Source organism: Leptopilina boulardi, unplaced genomic scaffold (genome assembly GCF_019393585.1).
Source record: "Leptopilina boulardi isolate dan_hultmark-lab unplaced genomic scaffold, ZJU_Lbou_2.1 LbouV2_69, whole genome shotgun sequence".
Lineage (NCBI taxonomy): Eukaryota > Metazoa > Arthropoda > Insecta > Hymenoptera > Figitidae > Leptopilina > Leptopilina boulardi.
In genome coordinates this window covers 198,020-223,231 of record NW_026138015.1, presented here as the reverse complement: position 1 = coordinate 223,231, position 25,212 = coordinate 198,020, and the positions used below count along the sequence as shown (strand labels likewise).

Genomic DNA, 25,212 nt, shown 5'->3' with positions numbered 1-25,212 from the left:
CAAACTCAACGACAAGCGGAAAACATTTGTACATGCAAATTAATTCGGGAATTGATTTTCTTTTCCTCTAATGTAAAAAAAAAAATGTAACAAAGGACAATGAAATTTATAAAAAAAATTTTCAAATTATTTGTCCATTAACTTTTTATTTTCTCAGACAAGAAGTGAAAAATGTAGAAAAGAGTTTTTACAAATCGAATAATGTACCTAAATGGTTAAATTGAGAAATGTATATATACGTGAATGTAACTTAGTCTTTGGTTCAATCTGGACTTGAATTAATTAAATGATATCAAGCATTAATGTTTGCAATTTCTCTCTTTAAAGTAATTGATCTGAATTGAAAGAATTCTCAATTGAATGAAAACAATTGCCTCTAGAAAAGAGTTTATTGATAGTTGAAAATCTTTTTTAATGGTGCGATGAAAATTTTATTATTTTTTTTTTTTTTGTTTTAAATCTACAGATTTTTTAACAAAATTACATACAAAATTTAAATTATTTCTATAAGTATATTTATAATTTTATTCATTAATTTTCACATAAACATTAATAAAATTTTCCCAATTTTTCTTCTGATTTTCACTGTGACTAATTAATAAATAATAATTAATAATAAATAATTAAAATTAAAATAATAATTAATTATGCTATCAAAAAGTTTGGCTACTTCCAAACTTTCTGCCCTTCTAAATCGAATTCATTATTATACATAAAATTTAATTGTTTGACGAAAATCGAATCTTGTTTATTCATCTTCATGAATATTCTCCTATTTAGCCTACTGACAAATACATATATAAATTGTTAATATTATTTAAATAAATTGATTAATAATAAATAAATTAATTTAGTGATTTGCGATAACTGACGATGTTTATCCTTACATTTCCCTCTCCATGTTCTTTAATTTATGGTTACAGTGAACTGTGCTGGTTTTTTTTCCAAAATTATAATTTTAATTCTCCAGTTTAATTATTTCTGTTTGTTATTTTTCAGTAATTTAACCTTGGGTCGTGAGTTTCAATAGTAATTAAAAATTCACAACAGTTAAATCTCATTGGTATATAATCTATTCATTTAAATTATATATTCGCAAAATTGAAAATATTATTAATTTCAAAAATTATTTAAATAATATTAAAATTAATATAAAAATTAATACTAAAGTTAAAAAAACACTTGGCTTTTTTTAAATAAGAACACTAGCGCCACCTGTGTGCGTACGTGATGAATCTTCTAGTTGTGTAACCTAACTTTTTGTGGCATTACATTTTTGGAGAATCAAAAGTAGCGTCTCCTGTGACTTCGGTGCAATCCAAGAGACAAAAAAAGTTTTGTTTGACTTGTAAATAAACCTAAAAAATGTGTAAAAAAAAGCAAGAATTCGGCAAGGTAAGCTTTTTGAATGTATTGTGGGGTACATAATTTAAGAAGAAAAAAAGTGAAAAATCGAATCGCGACACATGTCTGGTTATGGTTAGCACAATTCGAAAATGATGCTTCTAGTTAGGGTTGGACACCCATATTAATTATGAATTTGACACAATTTATAAATAAATATACAAATAAATTTTATTTTATTGATATTTCAGTGCAAAATTGTGCCAAAGATATTAGAAAAATAATACTTAAATTGTATAAATTTTGTTCATCATTTCATTGAGTTATATTTAAAACAATAAAGCGTTTTTTTTGTAATTTGAGTTCATTCCTTTTTTAAACCCATAAAGCTTTACAATTTATAAACAATAAGTAAAGATAAACATGAAAAAATAAGAATAAAAAACATTACAAATGTTATTTTACGTTTTCACCAATAATGCGTTTCGATTTTCAAAAAGTGTCCAACCCTGACTAGATTTTTTTTTAAATGTTTATAACTTTTTTAATTTTTGACCAATCAATTTACGGTCCACAGCAAAAGTGTTCCTCTTTTGTAGATCTTTCCACCCATATACCACAATTGACTGAATTTATCTAAACAAAATATTTATAAACAAAAAACCAAAACTGTGTCCAACCCTGACACTATTCCCCTAATATTGTTTTCAAATGAAATTAAATCGGAATCTTAGAAAAATAACACCGTCCGACACAATTTTTTACCCACAAAAAAAATTTAACATTTTCGGAAACTACACAAACCAAAAATTTCAGTATTATACCAGAGTTGACTACTGGCGCAGTACTGGTTTAGTATTGGCTGCCGAGACTGGGCAGTCTGTACTGAACCAGTACTGGTATTTTCATTGTATCAGTACTGTTGCAGTACCACCCTCCCAGTACTGTGCCGATATTGAGCCAGTACTGACTAAAATAGATTTTCATTTTGATTAATACTAGTTTACCAAAAGTTCTAGAGTGAACCTGATGAATCTTTTTGTTTATAAAATTTTTTAACCTTGATTTTATTGTTTAAAATTAAAATATATTTTATTTTGCCTTTTTGTAGGTAAAATTATTTAAACAAAAAGTTTCCTGAGACCAATTCCAAAATATTTTGCAAGATTTTCTTATTGTTTTCAGATAAGCAATAAACAAAAAAAAAATTTTAAACGATAATTAAATAGCTAATTGTATAATTATATTACATTATAATTATTTTATAAACATTTTTATTTTTACTGAACTGTTTTTATATATTATAAAAACTTTGATTTTAAAACAAACATATTTTTATATTTATTTTTTGATTTTTTAAATAATAATTTGCAATATATATTATAATAAAGAATAAAATTTCTTGGCGTTTTCGATTTTATATAATAAAATATTAATTAGTTAGTTGACTAGTTTAATTAATATTTAATTTGTATTGGGTTACTAAAAATTTCAGACACTTTTTCCTAATTATACCAAAAAAGTATTACGTATACAATAAATTATAAAACTGCCAGTACTCAGCCAGTACTAAACCAGTAGTGGTTACGAGTACTGGTGCCAACTCTGGCAGCCAATACTGGTAAAATGTTATCATTCCAAAGCGTTACGCCAACTCTGGCGCCAATACTGGGTGCCAGTACTGCGACAATACTTATCAGTACTGCGCCATTAGTAAATTTTTGATTGGGTAGGACCCAAAAAAAAAATACCCGTGTCTGGTCGTTTTGCTAGATCAAGTCGTTTGTGGTTTTTAGGAGTGAAAACAACCCCTAAATAAAAAGTGACAAGATATCTTTTAAAAATTATTTATATTTTATAAAACTTGGTATCTGGGGGTTTTCGGGGTCACTGATTATTAATCTGATGTCAGATTATCAAAATTCAAATTGGCGGATTCAATATGGCGATCAAATTTTTAAAAAGTTATTAATTTTTTATTTTATATCCGCCATTTTTAATTTTGAAAATTTAACATCAGATTCGTCATCAGCGACCCAAAAAACCCCTAGATATCAAGGTTTAAAAAAAATTTAATAACTTTTTAAAATTTTGACCGCCATATTGATTCCGTCATTTTGAATTTTGAAAATCTGACATCAGATTAATAATCAGCGACCCCGAAAACCCCCAGATACCAAGTTTTATAAAATCTTTATTATATTAAGTTAACAAATTTCGAAAAACGACACCGACCCCGTGACCTCGACACCGTCCTTGAAAAATCTATTTTCAATTATTTTCAAATAAATCAAAATACTTTGCATGTATGCTTTTAGAAAATCTTATAAACTATTTTTATGTAACATCTTTTTTCAATTTTAACCCGAAAAAGGGTTATTTTGCAATTTTATCCCAAAAAAGGGTTATTTTGCAATTTTATAAGAATTTTTTGATTTTTTCAATTTTTTATTATTATTTTTTATTATTTATTGTTGTTTTTTCAATTTTTAGTTAGTAATCTATAATATTGTGTCTAATTTTAAGTGTCATTAAAATCAAATGGTTTTAACTTAATAATTTTAACATTTCTTAATTTAAAACGAAACATCTTCTATTATATTAAGTTAACAAATTTCGAACAACGACACCGACCCCGGGACCTCGACACCGTCCTTGAAAAATCTATTTTCAATTATTTTCAAATAAGTCAAAATACTTTGCATACATTCTTTTAGAATATCTTACAAACTATTTTTATGTAACATCTTTTTTCAATTTTAAGATAAATTTTATACAATATTAATAAGATATCAATTTAAAACATAAATTATATATATAATATACATAAACTACAATAAGTAAACAACAATAAGTACAATTTTAACCGAGCGAGCGTTAGCGAGCGAGGAATACATCGCTAGTATTAATAATTTTTAAAAGATATTTTGTCACTTTTCATTTAGAGGTTGTTCTCACCCCTAAAAACCACAAACGACTTGATCTAGCAAAACGGCCAGACACGGGTATTTTTTTTGGGTCCTAGTTTCCGAAAATGTTAAATTTTTTTGTGGGTCAAAAAAAAGTTGAATTTTGTCGGACGGTGTAATATTGCATATTTATAGTTTAGTAATAAATTTTATATTTTTCTATATCAATTTTTTTAATTAGCACATAACAAATGAATCGAATAATTTAAAAACACACCTAATCAATAGATACATTATCCAATTATTTCATTCAATCAGTATAAATGTATTTTTTTTTTTTATTGAAGGAATAAAGTACTGTTGAATAATATAGATATAGAAAATGGAAGTACGCTAATCGCACGATATATTATTTAAGCAATGCTTCCAACGTTAACAGGAAGCGTAACCGTGAAAATTTTGAAGAGTTTATCTATATACACACGTGTAGTATATTCGTCTCATTAAAATTTGATACATTGGAAAAGTATGTGATCGTTTGTAAAATTATTTTAATACTCAAACTATTTTTATTTATTTATAATTGTTGACAATTTTTTTTTAAATGATTTAAAAATTAAATTTTTTTTAAAATCTAATATTTTGATTTGTTTTGATCAATTTTAAGTTAAAAATTTTGTGATGAAAGTAAAGAGAATTATTCTGTTAAGATAGACTAAGCTTTAGTTACGAGAGAGTTAATTATTGATTGTGAGTAACGGTAAATGGATTTGAATTACGTACATAATGAAAATAACGTCCGTTATTATTGGTGTATATATACATATATATATATATATATATGTAACTACCGCGACATAAATTGTACAGATTTATGGAGCAAAATCGGATTGAGAAATTTCGAAATACAACTGAGCTTATCACTATTGTATGATTTCCTATTGGGCATAGATGTAGTTTAATTATTAGTAAGCTTGTGAGTGGATGTGTTACCAAGCAGTAAATATATATACAAAAGTGAATAGAAATCTGGAAGCACATGAATCCATCTATTGTCGATATGTTTTAATCATCTGTTTCAAATTTCGCAACCACTGGCCAGTACCGCATGTCTCTGAAGCTTCTGTGACTCGAAAATAAATGGATTGGATTTGAAAATTCAATTTGTACTGGATTTCCAAAAAAGAAATCTCACAGACGTGACACAACGGACCTTTCCTCTCTCTCTCTCTCTCTGTCTCTCTTTTTCGCTCCCCAATATTCGAATACAAATATATACACATCCTATATATATATATATATATATTTGCTTGTATTTACAAACCTGCAATTGAACTTCTATATTTCGTTGAATCACTTCTATCGAACAAGTGGTAATAAATTATTACGATGTTAAAATTTTAAAAAAAATCTAGTATTTTGTAATTAATAGCATATATAATGTAGAGATAAATCATTTGCAGATTTTCAATTAATCACTCAATTTGTGAAATTAAAGAAAAAATTGTTATTTTATAAAAATTACCCCCATAACAAAAGGATATCCCTAGGATATTCATAGGATATCCATATCAATGGTCGATATCCTAGAATGGTCCCCAGGATATCTTGGGATATACAAACCGCCAGTCTGTGGGACATCAACAGGACATCCATAGGATATTCACAGAATATCCCTAAGAAATCCACAAAATATCTATTCGATATTATATCGCAGGATATCCATGGGATATCCTCAGGATATCCGTGGGATATTCTTAGGATATTCACGGGATATTTAATATCCCAACATATATTTTTAAAGGTTAAAATTGTTAAGCTAATATAATGAATAATAATATAATAAAAACAAAAATCTTATGAGCTTCTAATTTATTTTAAATGAAGATTTGAAACTCATTTTTCAAAGTTTTTAAATAAACTCATGCACTTAATGTATAATTAATATTAATAGTTATTCGTTATTTGCGGGGAAGAATTTATATTGTTTAAAGCAAATTTATTTTCCGACAATATTAAGCATATGAATAAAAGGAATGAATCACGAATGACAAAAAAAAATTAGTTAATAATTTTTCAAATTAAACAACTTTCTCGAAAAACAAGTTGCATTTTATTTTATTTATATAAAATTTAATTCACTGAATATTCTCACTCGTAGTCTCATAATGACTTTAAAAACAGTATCCTGAGAATATCTTCTTGACATCCAGAAGATATACTGAGAATATCCTGAAAATATCTGTGGGATATCCTGACGATATCTATGGGATATCTGGAGGATATTTATGAAAGTCTATAGAGATATCCAGAAGATATCCTGTGGATATCCTCAGATATCCATGGAATATCCAAAGGATATTCAAACCGCCGATTTTTTTGGATATCCTTAAGAGATCCTTTTGATATCCATAGGACATCCCTAGGATATCTGCGGGATATTATCAATATATCCCAAGATATCTTGTGTTATTAGGGAACGAAGTCAACAAAACGTTTTCTCAAGTAAAATAATATAAAATTTTTTATTTAAAAAATTCCTTAGTTTATATATTAAAATTATTTTCAATTATAAATTCTGTTCTTCGGTTAGAATTTAATAGCAAAATAGTTTGTATGGTTTTAAGGAAATTAATAAATAAAACAAAGATATGATGTGAAAGTGATGTGAAAGTGATGAACTTTGATAATTTTTAGCTTAATTTTTTATGGATGATTTGAAAACTGAATGTCAGTAAAAAAAATTTAATTTGTAACTTTTTGTATTTTAAATTAAAAATTTTGATTTTACCAACACTGAACATTGTAATATTTTCATTTGTTCTCAATTTTTTTTTTTTTTTGCCTAAATAAATTACTTAGTTTTTGATATTGAAATTTTTATTTTCAAAAAAAAAAAAAACTATTTTTTTCTATCTAAAAACAAAATTCTAAAAAACAATTAAGTTTTCATATCGCTTGTGCAATAGTTGCAAACTCTGTGAATTACTCTCTAAAATCATGTTTTGATTAATCGCTGAACTGATAAAGTTATATAGAGAAAATATTTGTTTCTTTTTGATTGAAAAAAACAGTTTGAGCGTAAATGACAGATTGAATAAATAATTCTTTTATCAAAAGATTTTCTAAAAGTCTATTATTACCTATTGATAGGTATATAAAATAAAAAGTTTCTCTTATTGAGGCATTTGTGTGCATATATAAATTTTTTTTTTTTAATTTCAAAATAAAAGAATGCAAGAATAGAAGGTGAAAAGCGATGAGTATATTTTTTTTAAGTGGATAAAAAATAGTTGACTCGTGCGGTTGATTTGAATTAGTTGAAAAGAAGAGTAAAAAATGGAAGAATCAAAATATCAGAATATAGAATCAATTCCGTTTGATCGTTAAAAAAAAAATATAAAAAATAGTATTAAAGAGGTTTGAAAAAAGATCAAAAGCTTGCAGCTGAATATGTGAGGTATGATGATTCAGTTTTCTCTACACATTTTTTATTTTGATTTTAGACAAAGAGACGTTTTTTTTTTATGAAAAAGAAACAAATTCACCAAAAAGGTAAATCTAAATTTGATGTCAAATTCATAATCAACCACCATGAAAATCCGCGTGGGTAGAAAGTTTTAAAAGAATTTTTAATGAATTTAAAAAAGTCAATTATTTTAAATTCTAAAAATTTGATATCAAATTCGTAATTAGCAACCCTGGCAAAAGCACTAAATAGCGAGTGAATCAATTTTAAAAAATTTCTCCGCCATATTGGAGTCACCATTTTAAATTTTGGAATTTTGATGTCAGATTAGAAATTTGCAAACCGTGATTCACAATCATTTAATTTTTTTTTAATGTTAGAATTTAAAATTTATAATAGTTAACAAACAAACAAAAATTGCAAAAGGAATATGACTAATAAAATAAAAAGAATAAAACTGAATTGTAAAATAAAACACAGATGCAACATATAATTTTAAAGAAAAATATATTTTTGAACAAGATTAATGTAAATTGTTCGTGAATTATTTTATTTGATGTAAGAAGTCGTGAAATCCAGTTGAATACAGTCTTAGAAATTGTTCTTCATAACTGAAATTACCTGACACCAGTTGCTATGAGTTGATTCAGGTCAGACTTCAGCTCGAGTTACAATTTGCAGAGTTACTCGAAGAGTATATATATATATACCTACTCCTCTGCGAATTGTACAAGCGTAATATTGCTACAGACGTTTACACGGTCTAGTCTTTATAAGTTAAATGAGAGGACTTGCATTACTCCTAATACCAAAAAGGTGGTTAGATAGCAATTTCAAAATAGAAGAAATAAAATACAAAACAAAAACATTAGAAATGTGTGATAAATAAATTTAATTCCAAAATTTTACTAGAAATTACTCTTTGTTTTTAACAAAAATAATAATTACCTTCAGAAAGAATAATTGTAATATCTAAATAGAAACTAATTTTCTAAATGAAAATAAGTATAATATTATCATTGAACTTCAATTAAAATATTCGATGTTTCAAAATATTTAGGTATATCATAAATTTTTTCAAAACTTGAAATATTAATTGAAATTAAGAAATATTTATTTGAAATTATCCAGGTCATATTTTTATAATTTAACAAATTTTCTTTTGCTGATAAATAATATATATATATATATAATATATAATATATATGGATCATTCATTGTCGACTTTTTATTTTCATTTTTCTGTTTTACCATCAGTCGGTAATGTAGATGTCTATGTCGGTAATTTTTTATTTCATCATTTTTCCTGTTTTGCCATCAGTTGGTAATGTAGATTTCTATGTCGGTTATTTTTTTATATCATCAAAAAAATAAGTTTTAACCTTATATTAAAAGAAAATATTACTTTTTTCTATAATATTGAAGATTTTTTTTTAACATTTGTGGTTTTTAACGCAAAGTAAAACTTGCGCCATGCACCAATCCATTTGGCTGCGATTGTATAATTTGATTTTGACTTTCTTTATTTTAATTTCGGCTGAAAATTTCCATTGAAAAATGAAAGTTAAAATGAAAAAAGAAAGTTGAAGTCTAAATGAAATTACATAATTTAGACAACCACATGTGGTGTAACAATGATAAAAAATGATGAAAAACGTTAAATCTAAATAAAAATTTAATTTAATTCTTGTAGTAGTAGTAGTAGCAAACATAAACGAGGGGTTGAAAAGAGACAATTCTTCCGGTCCGGAAGGGGATAACTGCAATTCGAAGAGTGACGTAAATCTTGATGCAGGGGAGAGTTGTTGCTAATTGTGTATATATAGAAGACAACAAGTCACTCCGATCAGAAAATCATATATTAAATGACAAAAGCAATTTGAATTCCGGTATATATATATATATAAATTGTGAAATGAATTCAGTGATGTCATGAATTCTTTGCATGAGTGAACGCGACCCTAACAAAAAGCGGAAACTAAGATTAATTGTCTCCCCAAAAATTATTCCCATGAAGAAATATTCCCCGACTTTATGGCACCCGCAGTCGAATCATGATGAAGATATTGTAAATTTGCTATATATAGATATATCGAGGATTAATCCGATTGGTATCGATTCCTGATATACATTAGAAATTTCAATTGCAATGTCAAATTAATAATCTCTTGCATTAATTACAGTTCCACCTGATATTGTGGATTTTCAAACTAGCACTGACATGGTGGTTCGTGAAGGTAGTAACGTGACTTTAAAGTGTGCTGCCACTGGATCTCCAACACCAAATATTACCTGGAGAAGGGAAGACGGTCAGACAATTTTACTGGGAAATGGAAGAAAAGGTTTGTTTTATCAAACAAAAGAAATTAATCAAGCATTTTTACATTCAAACAATAATAATTAAGTTAGTTGAGATTTGTAATCTTCTTTTAACAAAAGAAAAATTAATTTCAGCAAATAATAATTAAATTAAATGACAATGATGGTGTCCAAACCAATTCACTGAAACGTTGCTCAAAGACAGTAAATTAGTTTCTATTTGTTTTTTTTAAATAAACGAAAAAAATTTAACATAATATAACGGAATGATAAAAGTATTTATCATCATTAAAATCATAAGATTTTTAAATATAAATAATTTTTTAATTTAATCGGATATTTTTACTTTTCTTAATTTAAAATTACAATATTAATAAGTGTTAAATAACATATTAATTTGGTATAAATTTGAATGAATTAGAAAAGTAATGTAATGATCCAAATAAATACAAAGGGCATCAATAAGAATTTATAAATGGAAATCGTCCCAATCATCATTTGAAGAAAATTAAATTATCCCACGATGACTCAGGAAGCAGGAATTTATATGAAAAGAAAATTTTATACGATAATTAAATTTATAAAAAAAATAATCATTAATAAAAATTTATAAATTGTAAAATTAAGAACAAATTAACAACCTCTTAAAAGGTTAAAAGAAAAAGTTAAAATGTGTACTCTGTACAACACATTTGTATCTGGATCGTTAGATACTTCGTTAGCTGAAATATATATATATATATATACTCCTATCTGATAAGTAAATTTAAGCTCGGATCAAGTAGATCGCGGCTCATGGGTGTTGTTTACCTCAAACATTATCATTAATTTTGAGTCTCTTTGAAGACGTAACAAATCGAAATAATCTTCGTAAAACAGTTTTTTTTTTAAATTCTCTTTGTTTTAGAAAATTTTTCCAATATTGTTAATAAATAAATATAAATATTAATTTAATAATATGCACATCTGTTAATTGCAGCACAATACGTAGAGGGTCCTCTTTTTGAAATCACAAAAGTAAATCGACTGCACATGGGGTCGTATTTGTGCATCGCATCTAACGGAGTACCACCCTCTGTGAGCAAAAGGATTACGCTGATTGTACATTGTACGTATAATCTCTCGAAGATCATTCTTCCCTTAAATAATTCAATACATTTCAACTGGGGTAAAAAATTTTTTTTTTTTTTTAATGCTCACAAATAATAGAAGATTAACTTTTACTTTTTTGATACTGTCAATTCACATATATACACATATCTATATAATAACACAAGTAAACACAGTGCTATATTTAAAAAATGTATACATAAAAGATTTCTATTTGTAAAAAAAAATTCTTTGTATCAAAATTGAAGTTTAAAATTGTTAACAATTAAGTTATTAAAATCTTCTTCTAATCTTTAAATATCGCACACTATCAAAGTGGTGATTCAGTATTGCAATCTTTATAAATCAAATATTAGTTATTCAATTCGACGCCTACCGTTCGTAATAATTATTGAAATAACAACGATTCTTATTGACATTTGCGTCCAATATCATTCCTATCCAAATAATAAAAATAATTATTATATTAAAAATTTAAAAAAAAAATATTAATATTTTGATAAATATTTTTTAAAAATTGAGTTTTTATACTTGTTTTGTTTTTATATTTATGCATTAAGAGTGTAGAACGATATCTGAGATTTTTTGGCAAGAATAGAACTTTAACTATTGCTCTAAACGTGAAATAATAATGATTTTAAAATACTTTTAAAAATACTTTTTCCTAAATCCAAAATACTGTACAAATCCATAGAAAAGCGCGATTGCAAAACAAAAAATAGAAAAGTAATCTTAATAACAGCTGAGACTTTGTGCTCCCTGGCATGCTTCTGCCATCTGACGGCGGCAAGAGGTAATGAACCTGTAATTATATTACTTTTCTACTTTTCGTTTTTACATTCTCATCATAAATGACAAAATATTCATTTAATCGCGTTTTAGTATGGATTCATACAATCTTTCGGATTTAGGAAATTTATAGGATCTTTGGCTGCTTTTGTAAAAAGTGTCCGTCTTTTGTGAAAAAAGTATTTAAAAATCAATGTTTATCATTTTCCCATTCAGTGGCGTTTTTACAGGGCGATAATAATTAAAGAGAATCATAAATATAAATAAAATATAAATAAAATATAAATAAAATAATCATAAAATATTACGAAATCGAGAATTTGTAAAAATTTTAGAAAAACAAAAGGAACGCAGAAACAAAAAAACGTACACTGAAAACACGGACAATAATCAATTTAAAAGTTATAAAACTTTTTAGATTAGCGCGGATTAGAAAGAAAATTTAGCTGAGTACATTTTTTCGTCAGCGAGGTACAAAAGTTAGTGAGTAATTAAAAAATTTGCGCAACTCGAGAATAACCAAAAAATATTACGAAATCGAGAATTTGTAAAAATTTGAGAAAAACAAAAGAAACACAGAAACGACTAACTTCAAGTGTGAACAGACAAAATGAATATGAATACGGAGATTATTATACGTAAAAATAAAAATATTTACCTTTTCCGCCAATAACATTTAAATTGGAATTTTGTTGGATAAAAATTTTTTTTTTTAAAGAAATTTTAAATTAGAATTATCTTCTTTTATATTATATTACTGGGAGATGTGAAATTATTTAGAATATTTTCTTAATTTTCATTGTTAATAAATTTTTGAATTACTGTTTACATTTTATATATATTCTATAAAAATTATTAATTAAAGAAAAATATTATACATATAGTTCCGCCAATGATCTGGATTCAAAATCAATTGGTTGGTGCAAGAGAAGGTCAACAAATAACTTTGGAGTGCCACTCAGAAGCTTACCCAAAGTCTATTAACTACTGGACAATGGAGAAGGATGAGATTGTTCCACAAAGTTAGTATTAAATTCTGTCAATTGAAATACTAAGTTTTTTTCGCATAAAGAAAATAGTTTTTTTTGTTTTTTACTTTCCAAGTGATTTGTACTTTACAATCAAAAAAAAAAAGAAAGATGACTTTTTTTCATATATAACTAGTTTATTCGGACAAGATTAAACCTTGAATAATGCATGTGAATGCACGTTGAGCTGACAGTAGGAAAGTAACATGATTTTATCTGACATTTATGAAAAAGGGCTTGTATTGAACAAAAGAGCCGAAACTCGAGTTATAGTTATATGCATATATATACAGCATAACACTAGACAGGAGCAGAGGACAAGGAAACTTTAGGGGTGTGTTCCTCTCCCTGTCATCGGGGCTTATTATGGCATGTAGCCTACATTTGCATCTGTATTAAGACCAATAACATGCAGTACAATTGAAGCTACAGGGTTCAACTATCCTACCACGTGCTTATGTATCAATATGACTAAATTTGTGCCCTCTCGCTACCCTACTATACTATAACCGTTATTCTCTTCGACATTGTATGCCCAATAATATCTTTTATTGCAAACTATTATATATTCCAAGTGGACTTTCAAAATAATGCTTACAATTTATATTGTTAATTTATGCAAATAGTCAAAATAAGCCATATAGAATTCTGTAAATATATTTTCTATATAAGTGTCAATTTTAAGACACTTCTAAAATTTTTAAAGCCCCCCCCCCCTTATTTTAAGAAAATTTATTGTCATTAATTTAAAATGGGGGAAAAAAATTAGCCAACAGGTTATAATTTACATATACAGTAAGATTATTTGACTATGAATCACCCCCAATATAGTGTTAAAGTTTATGAAGACTTTAGTATATTTTAATTTAGAAATATGCAACCCAGTTTACAGAGAAGTTTGAAAAAAACATTGAACACGAGTCATTTTTAAATTTGCCGCTTGAAATTGGATGCGCGCGATGATTTAAGTCATCACGTGATAGCAGAAAAGGCAAGTTGGAAACCATTTTGGTTATACGAAATCAAAACATAACCCCAAATAATCATCGTATTTGACATTATTAATAAAAAACAAATAGAAATAAAAAATAAATAGTCATTAAAAGATTATAATAATGATAAAAAAGTTAAAATAAAAATTTAGTGAAAAAGTGTTTGGCAATTTTATCTACATAGTGTGATGTGGAAGAGAAATATTATGTGTCTGAAACAATGTTTGTCGGAATTATTTATTGAAAAAAATTTTTTGATTGAAAAATGGATAAACTCTAAAGAATTTGATTAAAAATTAGTATAAAGTGAACAGTGTCACAAGGTATTCTACAAGAAATTTTGACCTAATTCACAATAAATTATTTATTTATTCGAAAACAACGAAAAAAATACGGTTAGAAACTACACAACTGAAATTATGAATTAATCATTTACTTGCTGATTTGAAAGAATACAATCGGACTCTATTTTATGATAAATAAATAAATAATTCCGACAAACATTGTTTCAGACACATAATATTTCTCTTCCACATCACACTGTGTAGATAAAATTGCCAAACACTTTTTCACTAAATTTTTATTTTTAATTTTTTTATCATTATTATAATCTTTTAATGACTATTTATTTTTTATTTCTATTTGTTTTTTATTAATAATGTCAAATACGATGATTATTTGGGGTTATGTTTTGATTTCGTATAACCAAAATGGTTTCCAACTTGCCTTTTCTGCTATCACGTGATGACTTAAATCATCGCGCGCATCCAATTTCAAGCGGCAAATTTAAGAATGACTCCTGTTCAATGTTTTTTTCAAACTTCTCTGTAAACCGGGTTGCATATTTCTAAAGTAAAATATACTAAAGTCTTCATAAATTTTAACACTATATTGGGGGTGATTCATAGTCAAATAATCTTACTGTATATGTAAATTATAACCTGTTGGCTAATTTTTTTCCCCCACTTTAAATTAATGACAATAAATTTTCTTAAAATAAGGGGGGGGGCTTTAAAAATTTTAGAAGTGTCTTAAAATTGACACTTATATAGAAAATATATTTACAGAATTCTATATGGCTTATTTTGACTATTTGCATAAATTAACAATATAAATTGTAAGCATTATTTTGAAAGTCCACTTGGAATATATAATAGTTTGCAATAAAAGATATTATTGGGCATACAATGTCGAAGAGAATAACGGTTATAGTATAGTAGGGTAGCGAGATAATTATTTTATTAAATATTTAATAATATTGTTAACAAAATGCAAAAAGGCATGTAATTATAGAGAAAGTTTCAAACAGAAAAATAATAATCTATTATGGTCAGCCGGGGTAAATCCGAACGCTTTTAGTATAAGTTTCAACAATAACATAAGTTTTTTCTTTTAAAAGACAATACTTCCGATATTCTGGTGAAATCAGATGATTTCAACTAAATGTAGGTTATGTTCGTTTCTGATTCATGCCAGCTGCAAATATTTACAACAAATAAATACTTTGCAAGTGTATATTTATTGCATTTAAGTAAGTTATGCAAAATATATATGTGGAACAATAATTTAAGGTGATATAACCTCATTATATTTACTGACCGTTTTTTTTTGCCTACGGCATTAGTTTATGTAGATATTTTTTTGAAATGGACAAAAAAAAGTTAATATGCAAAAAAACGTACTGAGTGGAATAAACACATATAAATCCTTATACTATTTATTGTGAAACATATCAGCTAGCCAAATATGTCATTGACGAGGTATGTCTAGTTAACGGTGAAAAGAAATTTTTTTTTTTTTTTTATCATTTACCACTGAATTGGAAACTAATAGACTGATTGTGTGGCATTTATAATTCACTAAACTTAATATTAAAAAATAATAATAATAATAATGAAACCACCAGAACGGGAATCAAAATTAGAGTTGCCAATGACCCTACCTAAATAGGTACCCGTGCAAAAATTTCCCTACTTAGTTCTATTTTAAGTAAGGCTCTCTCATGGCCCTTGCCAGTTTTTCCACAAGTCTGGCGTTAACAAAATTAAACGAAAGTTACTTGGTTATGCCATGTTTGCAATATATATATTATATATTATGACATAACCTCAAAATAAACAGTAATTTTTAACACCAAATAAAACCATAATAAAATTAAATTTCCATGCAAAATATTATAAATCAAAAAATAGTTATTTATGATACAAGTGCGTAAAGTGAGTGATTATACGAGTGTGACGTTTGCGTTTTGACGTTCTTTCTTTAATTTTGTGGTTTTGTATGGTCTAAAACAATCCTTATATTAGGTGAGAAAAATTTCGGTGCGTAAAGTAAATTTCAGTGCGTAAAGTGAATAACCCGTGTGGAAATCTTCCCAAAGTCGTCCAAAGTGAAACTGGGCGCCAATCTGGGCCCAACTTGGCTTCGCAAAGTTTGAAAAATGAAGAAATAAAAGAATTAAGTTAATTAAATTATTATTTAAATAATATGCTGAAGAAATATACAAAAAAGCGCAACTGAAAAAAATTTTTGTTTTTCATTGTACTTGGGCAAAGTTTGGGTCAACCCAACCTGGCCCCAACTCTCGAGGCACTTCTCGGGTGGAGGAGACACCTAGTGAATATTACTTTGCACTAGCTTCGCGTCGGGCATGAATATTGGAACCGAATCCAATATCTAGCTTCTTCCCGATTACGAATAATAATCGACCTAGCGAACACGACCCTAGTATCCGTCCGTACCGTCGTCTAGGGGGTAAATTCTAAAAAGTACCCCACGCAAAAGTAATATACGTCGTCCTAATCAACATCTTCGCTAACGTGGTAAATATGTTTAAATCCGCTTTATTCTGGATTAATGACGAGCGCGATCGGAGCTCAGAGAATGCTCCTCTAGAATAGCTAGTTCTTTCTTCGTTACGTTTTCTAGAGATTAGTATTTTATTTGCATTTTATAGATTCTTTCGTTCTTATATTATTTTATGTAATAATTCATTTTTGTATAGTTTATTATTCTTTTATTTAAACAATATATTCTCTTTCGAAGGTTTAAATAATGACTCGTCAATGACTACGCCTCTCCTCTACATCATAGTAAAGGCGCTCTCACACCTTTTTGGCTGCTTGCAGGTTACCATGGCAACGCATGAGAGTGAGTGCGACAGAAAATTTAAAAATTTGAATATTCAAATTTTCTGTCTCACTCACACTCGTGCGTTGCCATGGTAACCTGCAGGCAGGCAGGTAGCCAAAAAAGGTGTGAGTGCGCCATAAGAAATAGTTCCGAAATTAATCGAAACATAGATGGCGCTTCACGCCATCTACCGAGATTTAAAGTAACTAGTCAAAATAGGTACCCGAACTCCATCTGGCGAGCAAATCCTTTGGCAATAAAAGTCAGATCATTACATGTGTAAAAAGTAGTAATTAAATTTTGGGTTAAATATAATAAATTTAATAAAAAAAATCTTTAATATAATCAGACAATAAATAAATTTATTAAAAATAAATATAATAACTATAACACTGTATATAAAATTTAATAATTTTGTTTTTATTAAAGTTTTTTTTTTACTTTTTTTTAGTATACTGTTTATTTTTTCCTCGTTTTTCGGGAGAAAATATTTTAATTTAAATTATTCCCTTGATTTTCCTGCGTGGTTCACTCTCGCATCTTATTCAATAAATTTTATTATTCCTTAAGTCAGATATTTTCCCCATTGGAATTATTTCCTTTGGCAATCATGACCTAAAAATTAGAATTCATTAATAAAGTTTGTTGATTGATCAATAATAATTTAATTAAAGGAAAGAAAAATTTTTTCCTTTTATATTATTAAAGATTGATTGACAAAAGTGTATTAATAATAAAGGCAACATCTCTTTTTTCTGTAACTTGACAAATATATCATTTTTCCATTACAATGAATAATTTAAGACAATTATTATTTCTATGCAATATATCATTGCTGCATAAAAAAAAAAAAATTTTTTAATAATTATATCAAATTGTTCATACCTACTGGAAAATATTTTAAAATTTTATTGACTTTTTAAAAATACTTACAAAACGCGAAAAATGTGAAAAAGGACCACATTAAATAGTAAAATGTAAATTTTTAAAAAACATTTAAATGATTTTTTTTATATTTAATAACTTTTTAAAATTTTTTATATCTGATCTACAAAAGTGTTTTTTATAAAAACTAAAAAAAGAGCTGCGCATTTTTTTTACGAATAACGATTGTAAAATTAAAAATAATTTTATATATTTTTAAAAAAATAATTATTTTATATCTAAAAAAAAATCAAAAAGAAAAAGTATGTAATTTATTTTTTTTAGCAATTGTCAGAAAGAATACCTTTTAGTAAAAGAAAAAAAGAAATAAATAAAATAAGTTCACCTTGTATAGTGTGAGATATAAACAGAAATCACGTTAGGCGTTACTATCGGAATATTGAAGTAAACCTGCAGGCACGAACAGACACGCGACTACCATTGATAACTTGATTGAAGCATTGTGACGACACGTTGCTTTCCAACGATCTTCTTTTTGTAACCTAAAAGGTGTTATTTATCTATCTCTATATATATACGTCAATATAGAGAGACTGTCTGGGGAAGGAAGCCAATATCAAATCTCATTTTATCATTTTTTTTTCTTTTGTATTATTATTGGTTGTCTTTCTTGTCATACAAAGCATATTTTCATATTATTTTTAAAGTACTATATAAAATATCAATATTGAAATACTTGAGAATCTTTGTTTGAAGTATATCAATTTTACACATCAATCACTTCTAACATGTGTTCAATATGAGGATTTCAATTAAAGTCTATATAAATTTTAAGAATGTGACAGTGTAGGTTAATAATTTTTTGTCTAATTGCAGAATTAAAATAATCCACCTAGTTTTTTTGTTAATTCGAGAATTTACTACAAAATTATTTAAAATTTTTAAAATCTTACGTAGAAATTCGTAATCAGTAAAACTCGAAAACAATTAACAGATATCAAATTTAAAAAAAAATAATTTTTTTTAATCGTCCGCCATATTTGATCCGACATTTTGAAATTTAAAAATTTGATATCTAATTCGTAATCAACGACTCCAAGACCATCTATAAATAACGAATTTTAAAAAGATTTTACATTCCTTTTATAATCCTTTACCATATTCAATCTGCTATTTTGAAATTTGAAAATTTGATTTCTAATTCGTAACCGGCGACCCCTAAAACATCTATAACTATCAAATTTGATAAAAATTTAACCTTTTTGAAAAATTTTTAGCCACATTGGATCCGCCATTTTCAATTTTCCAAATCTGACATCTAATTCGTAACCAGCCCCCCTAAAAATATCTATAGATACTAAATTTGAAAAAAATATAACATTTATTTTCAAATCGTACAACATATTCGATCCGCCATTTTGAAATTTGAAAATCTGACGTCTAATTCGCAACCAGCGACCCCTAAAACATCTATAGACACCAAATTTTATAAAAATTTAACATTTTTTAAAAATTGCTTTACATATTCGATCCGACATTTTGAATTTTGCAAATTTGACACCTAATTCGTAATCCACGACTACATAAAACGTATATAAATAACGAATTTAAAAAAGATGTTATATTTCTTTTTAAATCTTCCGCCATATTCGATTTAACATTTTTAAATTTAAAAAATTTGACTTCTAATTCGTAATTATAAAACTCAGAAACATCTAATTGGTAATTAACGACCCGAAACATGAATAAATAACGTATTCTATAAAGATGTTTCATTTCTTTTAAAATCCTTCGCCATATTCGTCCGCCATTTTGAAATTTGAAAATTTGACGTCTTATTCATAACCAGTGACCTCAGAAACATCTTTAAATAACGAATTTGATAAAAATTCAACATTTTTTAAAAATCGTCTGCCATATTGAATCCGCCATTTTGAATTTTGCAAATTTGAAATCTAATTCGTAGTCCACGACGACCTAAAACGTATATAAATAACGAATTTAAAAAAGATGTTACATTTCTTTTAAAATCTTCCTTCATATTCGATTTGACATTTTTAAATTTAAAAAATTTGACTTCTAATTCGTAATTATAAAACTCAGAAACATCTAATTTGTAACCAGTGACCCCAGAAACATCTTTAAATAACGAATTTGATAAAAATTTAACATTTTTTAAAAATCGTCTGCTATATTGAATCCGCCATTTTGAATTTTGCAAACTTCACATCTAATTCGTAATCCACGACCACATAAAAAACGTCTACAAGTAACGAATTCTAAAAAGATGTTAAATTTTTTTTAAATTGTCCGCCATATTCGTCCGCCATTTTGAATTTTACAAAATTTGACTTTTAATTCGTAATGAGCGACCCCAAAAACATCTATAGATAACAAATTTAAGAAAAATTTAACATTTTTTTCTTAATCGTCCGCCATATTGGACCCGGCATTTTGAATTTTAGAAACTCGACTTCTAATTTAAAATATTTTCTTTTGTTTTTTCTTTCTGTAAATTTTTCAAAAATATCCTTCTCTGTTTATATTACCCACTGATTTGCAATAATTTTTGTTAATTTTTCGCTGAAAAATTTAAATAAAACTATAAATGAATATAAAAATGAATTTTATATAAAAATAAAAACAGATCGTTAAAAGAGAAGAAAATAATTTAAAAATATTATTACTAAATTCTTATTATATATGGAAATGATTTTTAATATTTTATTCTTTGTAGGTGGGAAATATGAACTTTCACTAGAAGAAAGTGAATATAAAGTTCAAATGAAATTAACGATACGCACAATAACTGCCTCTGATTATGGAACGTATAAATGCATTTCAAGAAATTCATTGGGTGATACTGACGGTAGCATCAAACTCTATCGTAAGTAATAAAACTTTACTTTATGCACAGAAAAAGAGAGGGGGAGAGAAAAAAAATTTTTTTTTTTCTTTTTTTGATCTCAACGATTTGTCTATGACATTTTCACCTATTACACTTTACACAACAATAGAGAAAACTTTATAATTTACCTTATTCTTCCATTTGAAACTCAATAAATCTAATTTGAAAAATGCTCTATATTTCTCTGAATGGTGTTTGGAGTAAATGGAAAAAATTGTTATTTTTTTTTCTACATCAAGTCTATAAAAAATAGGACAATTTAGTAAATACTATATTTATGGTAATGACTATATAAATATTCTAAATTTGTATAAATTATAAAAGTATCTATTATAATTATAAAAATATAATATTTATCTGTAATTATATTTTTCATTTTTTTTTTAAATATTTATCCCTGTCAATATAAGATTTGTGAAAAAAAAAAATTCGCAATACAATTTTAAAAAAAATCAAATATCTCTAAACTAAAAATTGGTTTTAATTACAATTTGCCTATTTCAAATTTATACACATACTTCTATAGTGTTACTTGTTTTAGGGATTCCATCCAGTTCTGGCATCCACACGGAAAATGATACTAAACACAAAGGTATAGTATTGGTTAAACGATCATAGAATTTTAATGAAATAATTTTTTGCTAATACCAAAATAGAGAAATGTAGAGCATATATAATTTGTTACAAGCATTATACTCTAAAAGCTTATAGCCAAACATAGATTTAAAAAAAAAAATTATTTATTAAGATTAATTTTATATACATGAAATGACAGCACTTGGAATTTTACAAAATACCACTGTGAAAAAGGTTATGAATAATAATAAAAAAATAATGCTGTACCATTATTATTATTATTATTATTATTATTAAACATAACATTACACAACAATTTTATTCTATATATATACACGTATCAGTTCACTAAAGAACAGCTTTTTCAGATTGTAATTATGATGTAGTGAGCGAGATAATAATTTAACAGAGTCCTTTATAATCCACTGATGAGCTCTCATAGAAGCACATATCAAAGATTCAGCGAGCTGTTGAGTGAAATAATCGTCTAAAGAGAGAAAGGGATGAGAGAATGAGAGAAAAAAAAAAGATTCTCTAGAGCTTGAATGAAGTATCTATAGTTGAGCTTTTACTTACAGCGTGAAATCCTACGGAAATCGTATATTTTGAAATTTAAAAAATATATATTTTGTAATTTTTATTCACTTTGTAATTAAAAAATTAAATGTTAAAAAAAATAATATAATAAGAAATAGTTAAAATACCAATTTTCAGTCTTAATTCAAAAGCGAAAGAAATAACCACATGGGCGTGGTTTTGCACAACAAAGAGTGGGGGAAATGAGTTCGAGAGAGATAGCGCCTGTCACTTACTCGCCTCTCTCTCTCATTCTCATCTTCTCTCTCCACCATACTAACAAATATTTCTCTATCACTACTTTTTCAATCTAAAGTAAAAAAAAAAATATATATTTTTTCTTAAAAATTTTTTATAACAAAATTAATAAATTAGAGAAAAAATTTTTAATAATAAATCAAATATTTTTTATCATATAATATTCAAATATGATGACAGCAGTGAGACAAAAAGAGAAATATTGACAATAAAAGTTAAATTTTATTTTTACTTACTTGGTAAAAAAGAAAATTATAAAAGAATATTAAAAATTAAGTGATGAAATTATACCAGTCGATATAGAAAGATATGTGCATTTTTAAACATATAATATGCCAATAATTCCATTTTCCAACAATTATACTTAAATGTCTATATTACTATTATAGAATATCAGTAATTGGAAATAATTAATTCATATACGTTAAGAGATTCACGTGACATTTTGACATCTCTTCCATATTAACGAATGGATTGTTTTTAAAGATTTACATTGTTTGTACATTAAAGGAAATTTTTGATTTTTCACATAAAATTAAATTTTTCATATTTTGTGATGTTTTAAATTTTTTTAAAAAAAATTTTATATAAATTTTTTTGCATTATTGAAGGAGTAAAAATTAAAAGTATAAAATCTGTTTTTTATAAAAAAAAAAATTTTTTTTCCTTAAAAAAATTGGAAAACTTCAGATGAACATAATCTAAATTTTTATACAGACAATGAATAATTTTTTTTCTACTCTTCCTAAAGCAAAACCTTTACTCTGCATTCATGGGTTTTTAACACACTAGTTCTCTTCGCTGACGCGCGCACACAGCTGCCCGATATATGTAATCTGCTTTTCCAAACCTCTTTGAATAGCGTGCGGTATTATTACGACAAAGCAGACTTAGAAGAACTAATGCGTATTCAAAATAACGTCCAAGTTGATGTGCCTTTTAGGTTGTAATAATAATTAATTTTCATATGTGTACTTCAAAGAATAAAATATTTTTAAAAATAAAAATTATTTTAATGTTTAAATAATTGATCGCATATTAAATGTAACAGCATTTGTTAAATAAAACTGTTACATTAAAAATATATTCCCTATTATTCAAAAAGAGCGCTACATTAAAAAAAAAGAGTAGGGATAACGAGATGGTGATTGGTTTGAACAACGCTGCGCGCGCAATAATTAAAAAGTGGGGAGAAACGCGCATCAATCACGATGGCCTCCCCTCCCTTTTTCCCTACGGCGCGCGCAGTCTACTAAAAGTAGAGAGTAACAATCACAAAAAATTATTCCACATTTTCTATTGAGAATAGAATTAATAATAACTAATATAGTACTTATTAGAATAAATGGAAATATTTTATTTATTTTAAAAGAATTTAAATAATTTATCTTTTTTTCTTCTTTTTAATCCAAAAGTGATTATAATTTCGGAAGATATCGATGTAATGAGATTGCGATAAGGTATATAGACAAAAAAAAACATAATGAAATATTTGCCAGTATTATTTTTTTAAACGGTATATCTTTCACAGCTTTAATGGCTCTCATCTTGCTTACAGGCGAACTTAAAGTACAACGTTACTTGTATTTTTTTTATGGGTTATCAATATCTATATACTAACTTTTGCATGCTTACTATATTTTATATGCGAAAAAGGGGGGAAATAAATATTTCGTTGTCAGTAATAAGAGCGCAATAAATATAAATCTAATAAAAAGTAAACATTAAACTTTGCTGAAAAGCTTGGATATATATATATTTTTTTTTCTGCCTTTATTATATAATAGTAGAGTAACTGCAATTTTTTATCATCCTAATAAAAAAAAGTACATTCTTTAGTGACTGTGTGCATGCATATGAAGTTTTCAGTTTACTTTGATTTTGCCGCAAAAAAAAAAAAAAATGGGCGTATGTTGTTTTATAATATCACTGGTCGAGTCATTAAAAAAGTTTTTTTTATGAAATAGAAAAAAAATATTATTCCTGGAAAATGAAAAATCAAAGTCGAAAAGTAAAAATGAAATGAATATTTGTTAATTGGAAATAGTAATGAATTCAGAATTTTAAAAAGCATAAAATGGTAAATAGAATTATTATGATTATTTATTCACATATATATGTGATTATATAAGTATATAATTATATTAATATGCTAATAATATTAGTATATTATTTATTTTAATATTTTTAATTAAATTGAGTAGATTTTAAACGGTTACAGTTTTTAGTTTTCTTCGTTTCGATGTATTCTAAGAAGCGCAACCCCCACTCTTTCCTGTTCTCCCACTCCTCGTGAGCCTGGTACTTAAGTCAGCGCTCACTTGACAATTGCTCAGTCTGCCTACTGTTTCAGGGCAGGCACTTAGTTCCTAAGAACTCAGTGAATTATTTCTATTTCTTTTTTTATTTCTTTTCAAACAAATTATTTCGTTTCTTGATAATTATAAATAATTTTTTTATTAATTTTTAAATGTTTTTATCAAATCTTATAAATTACAATTTTTGACCAAGGAAATTTTATTTTTATCTCCATCTCTAAAAGTTGAAAAAAATTTTTTTCCTTGACAAAATATTATTACTAATAGTAATTATTTACCGATAGAAAAAATATCAATCTTATTAAAAAAAATCAAAGTTGAGACATTTATTTATTTTTTTTTTTTTAATGAAAACTGTGTCTCCATTTTATTTTCCCTTAATAATGTGATTATACATTTTATCCTATTTGAAAGCTTTTATTTTTTTTTATATTTATTTGCAATATTTATATTTTTATTTCCATCAGCAAATTAATTTCTTCGACAGTTATTATTATTATAACATTATCGTAATTGGAACTATGTTTCTAATTTGTTTTTAATGTCTCGATCAGTGACATGGAAAAATTTTTATCTATATTTAAATAATAAATTTTTTT

General features: G+C 26.3%; 1 protein-coding gene across 4 annotated transcripts in view; it reads left to right on the top strand.

Moving 5' to 3' along the window:
- Window positions 1-25,212, top strand: part of LOC127290469 (limbic system-associated membrane protein-like) — a 167,825-nt gene that overhangs the window by 141,195 nt on the left and 1,418 nt on the right. The window contains exons 4-9 of one of the 4 annotated variants that reach the window (XM_051319047.1): window positions 9,906-10,064; window positions 11,021-11,149; window positions 12,825-12,962; window positions 20,715-20,864; window positions 21,427-21,477; window positions 21,830-22,362. In XM_051319047.1, coding sequence (XP_051175004.1) covers window positions 9,906-10,064; window positions 11,021-11,149; window positions 12,825-12,962; window positions 20,715-20,864; window positions 21,427-21,477; window positions 21,830-21,867 — 665 coding nt within the window. In that variant the 3' untranslated portion in view covers window positions 21,868-22,362. Of the gene's footprint in view, window positions 1-9,905; window positions 10,065-11,020; window positions 11,150-12,824; window positions 12,963-20,714; window positions 20,865-21,426; window positions 21,478-21,829; window positions 22,363-25,212 lie in introns of those variants that run through there. The other 3 variants (XM_051319045.1, XM_051319048.1, XM_051319046.1) reach the window with 3 other exon arrangements.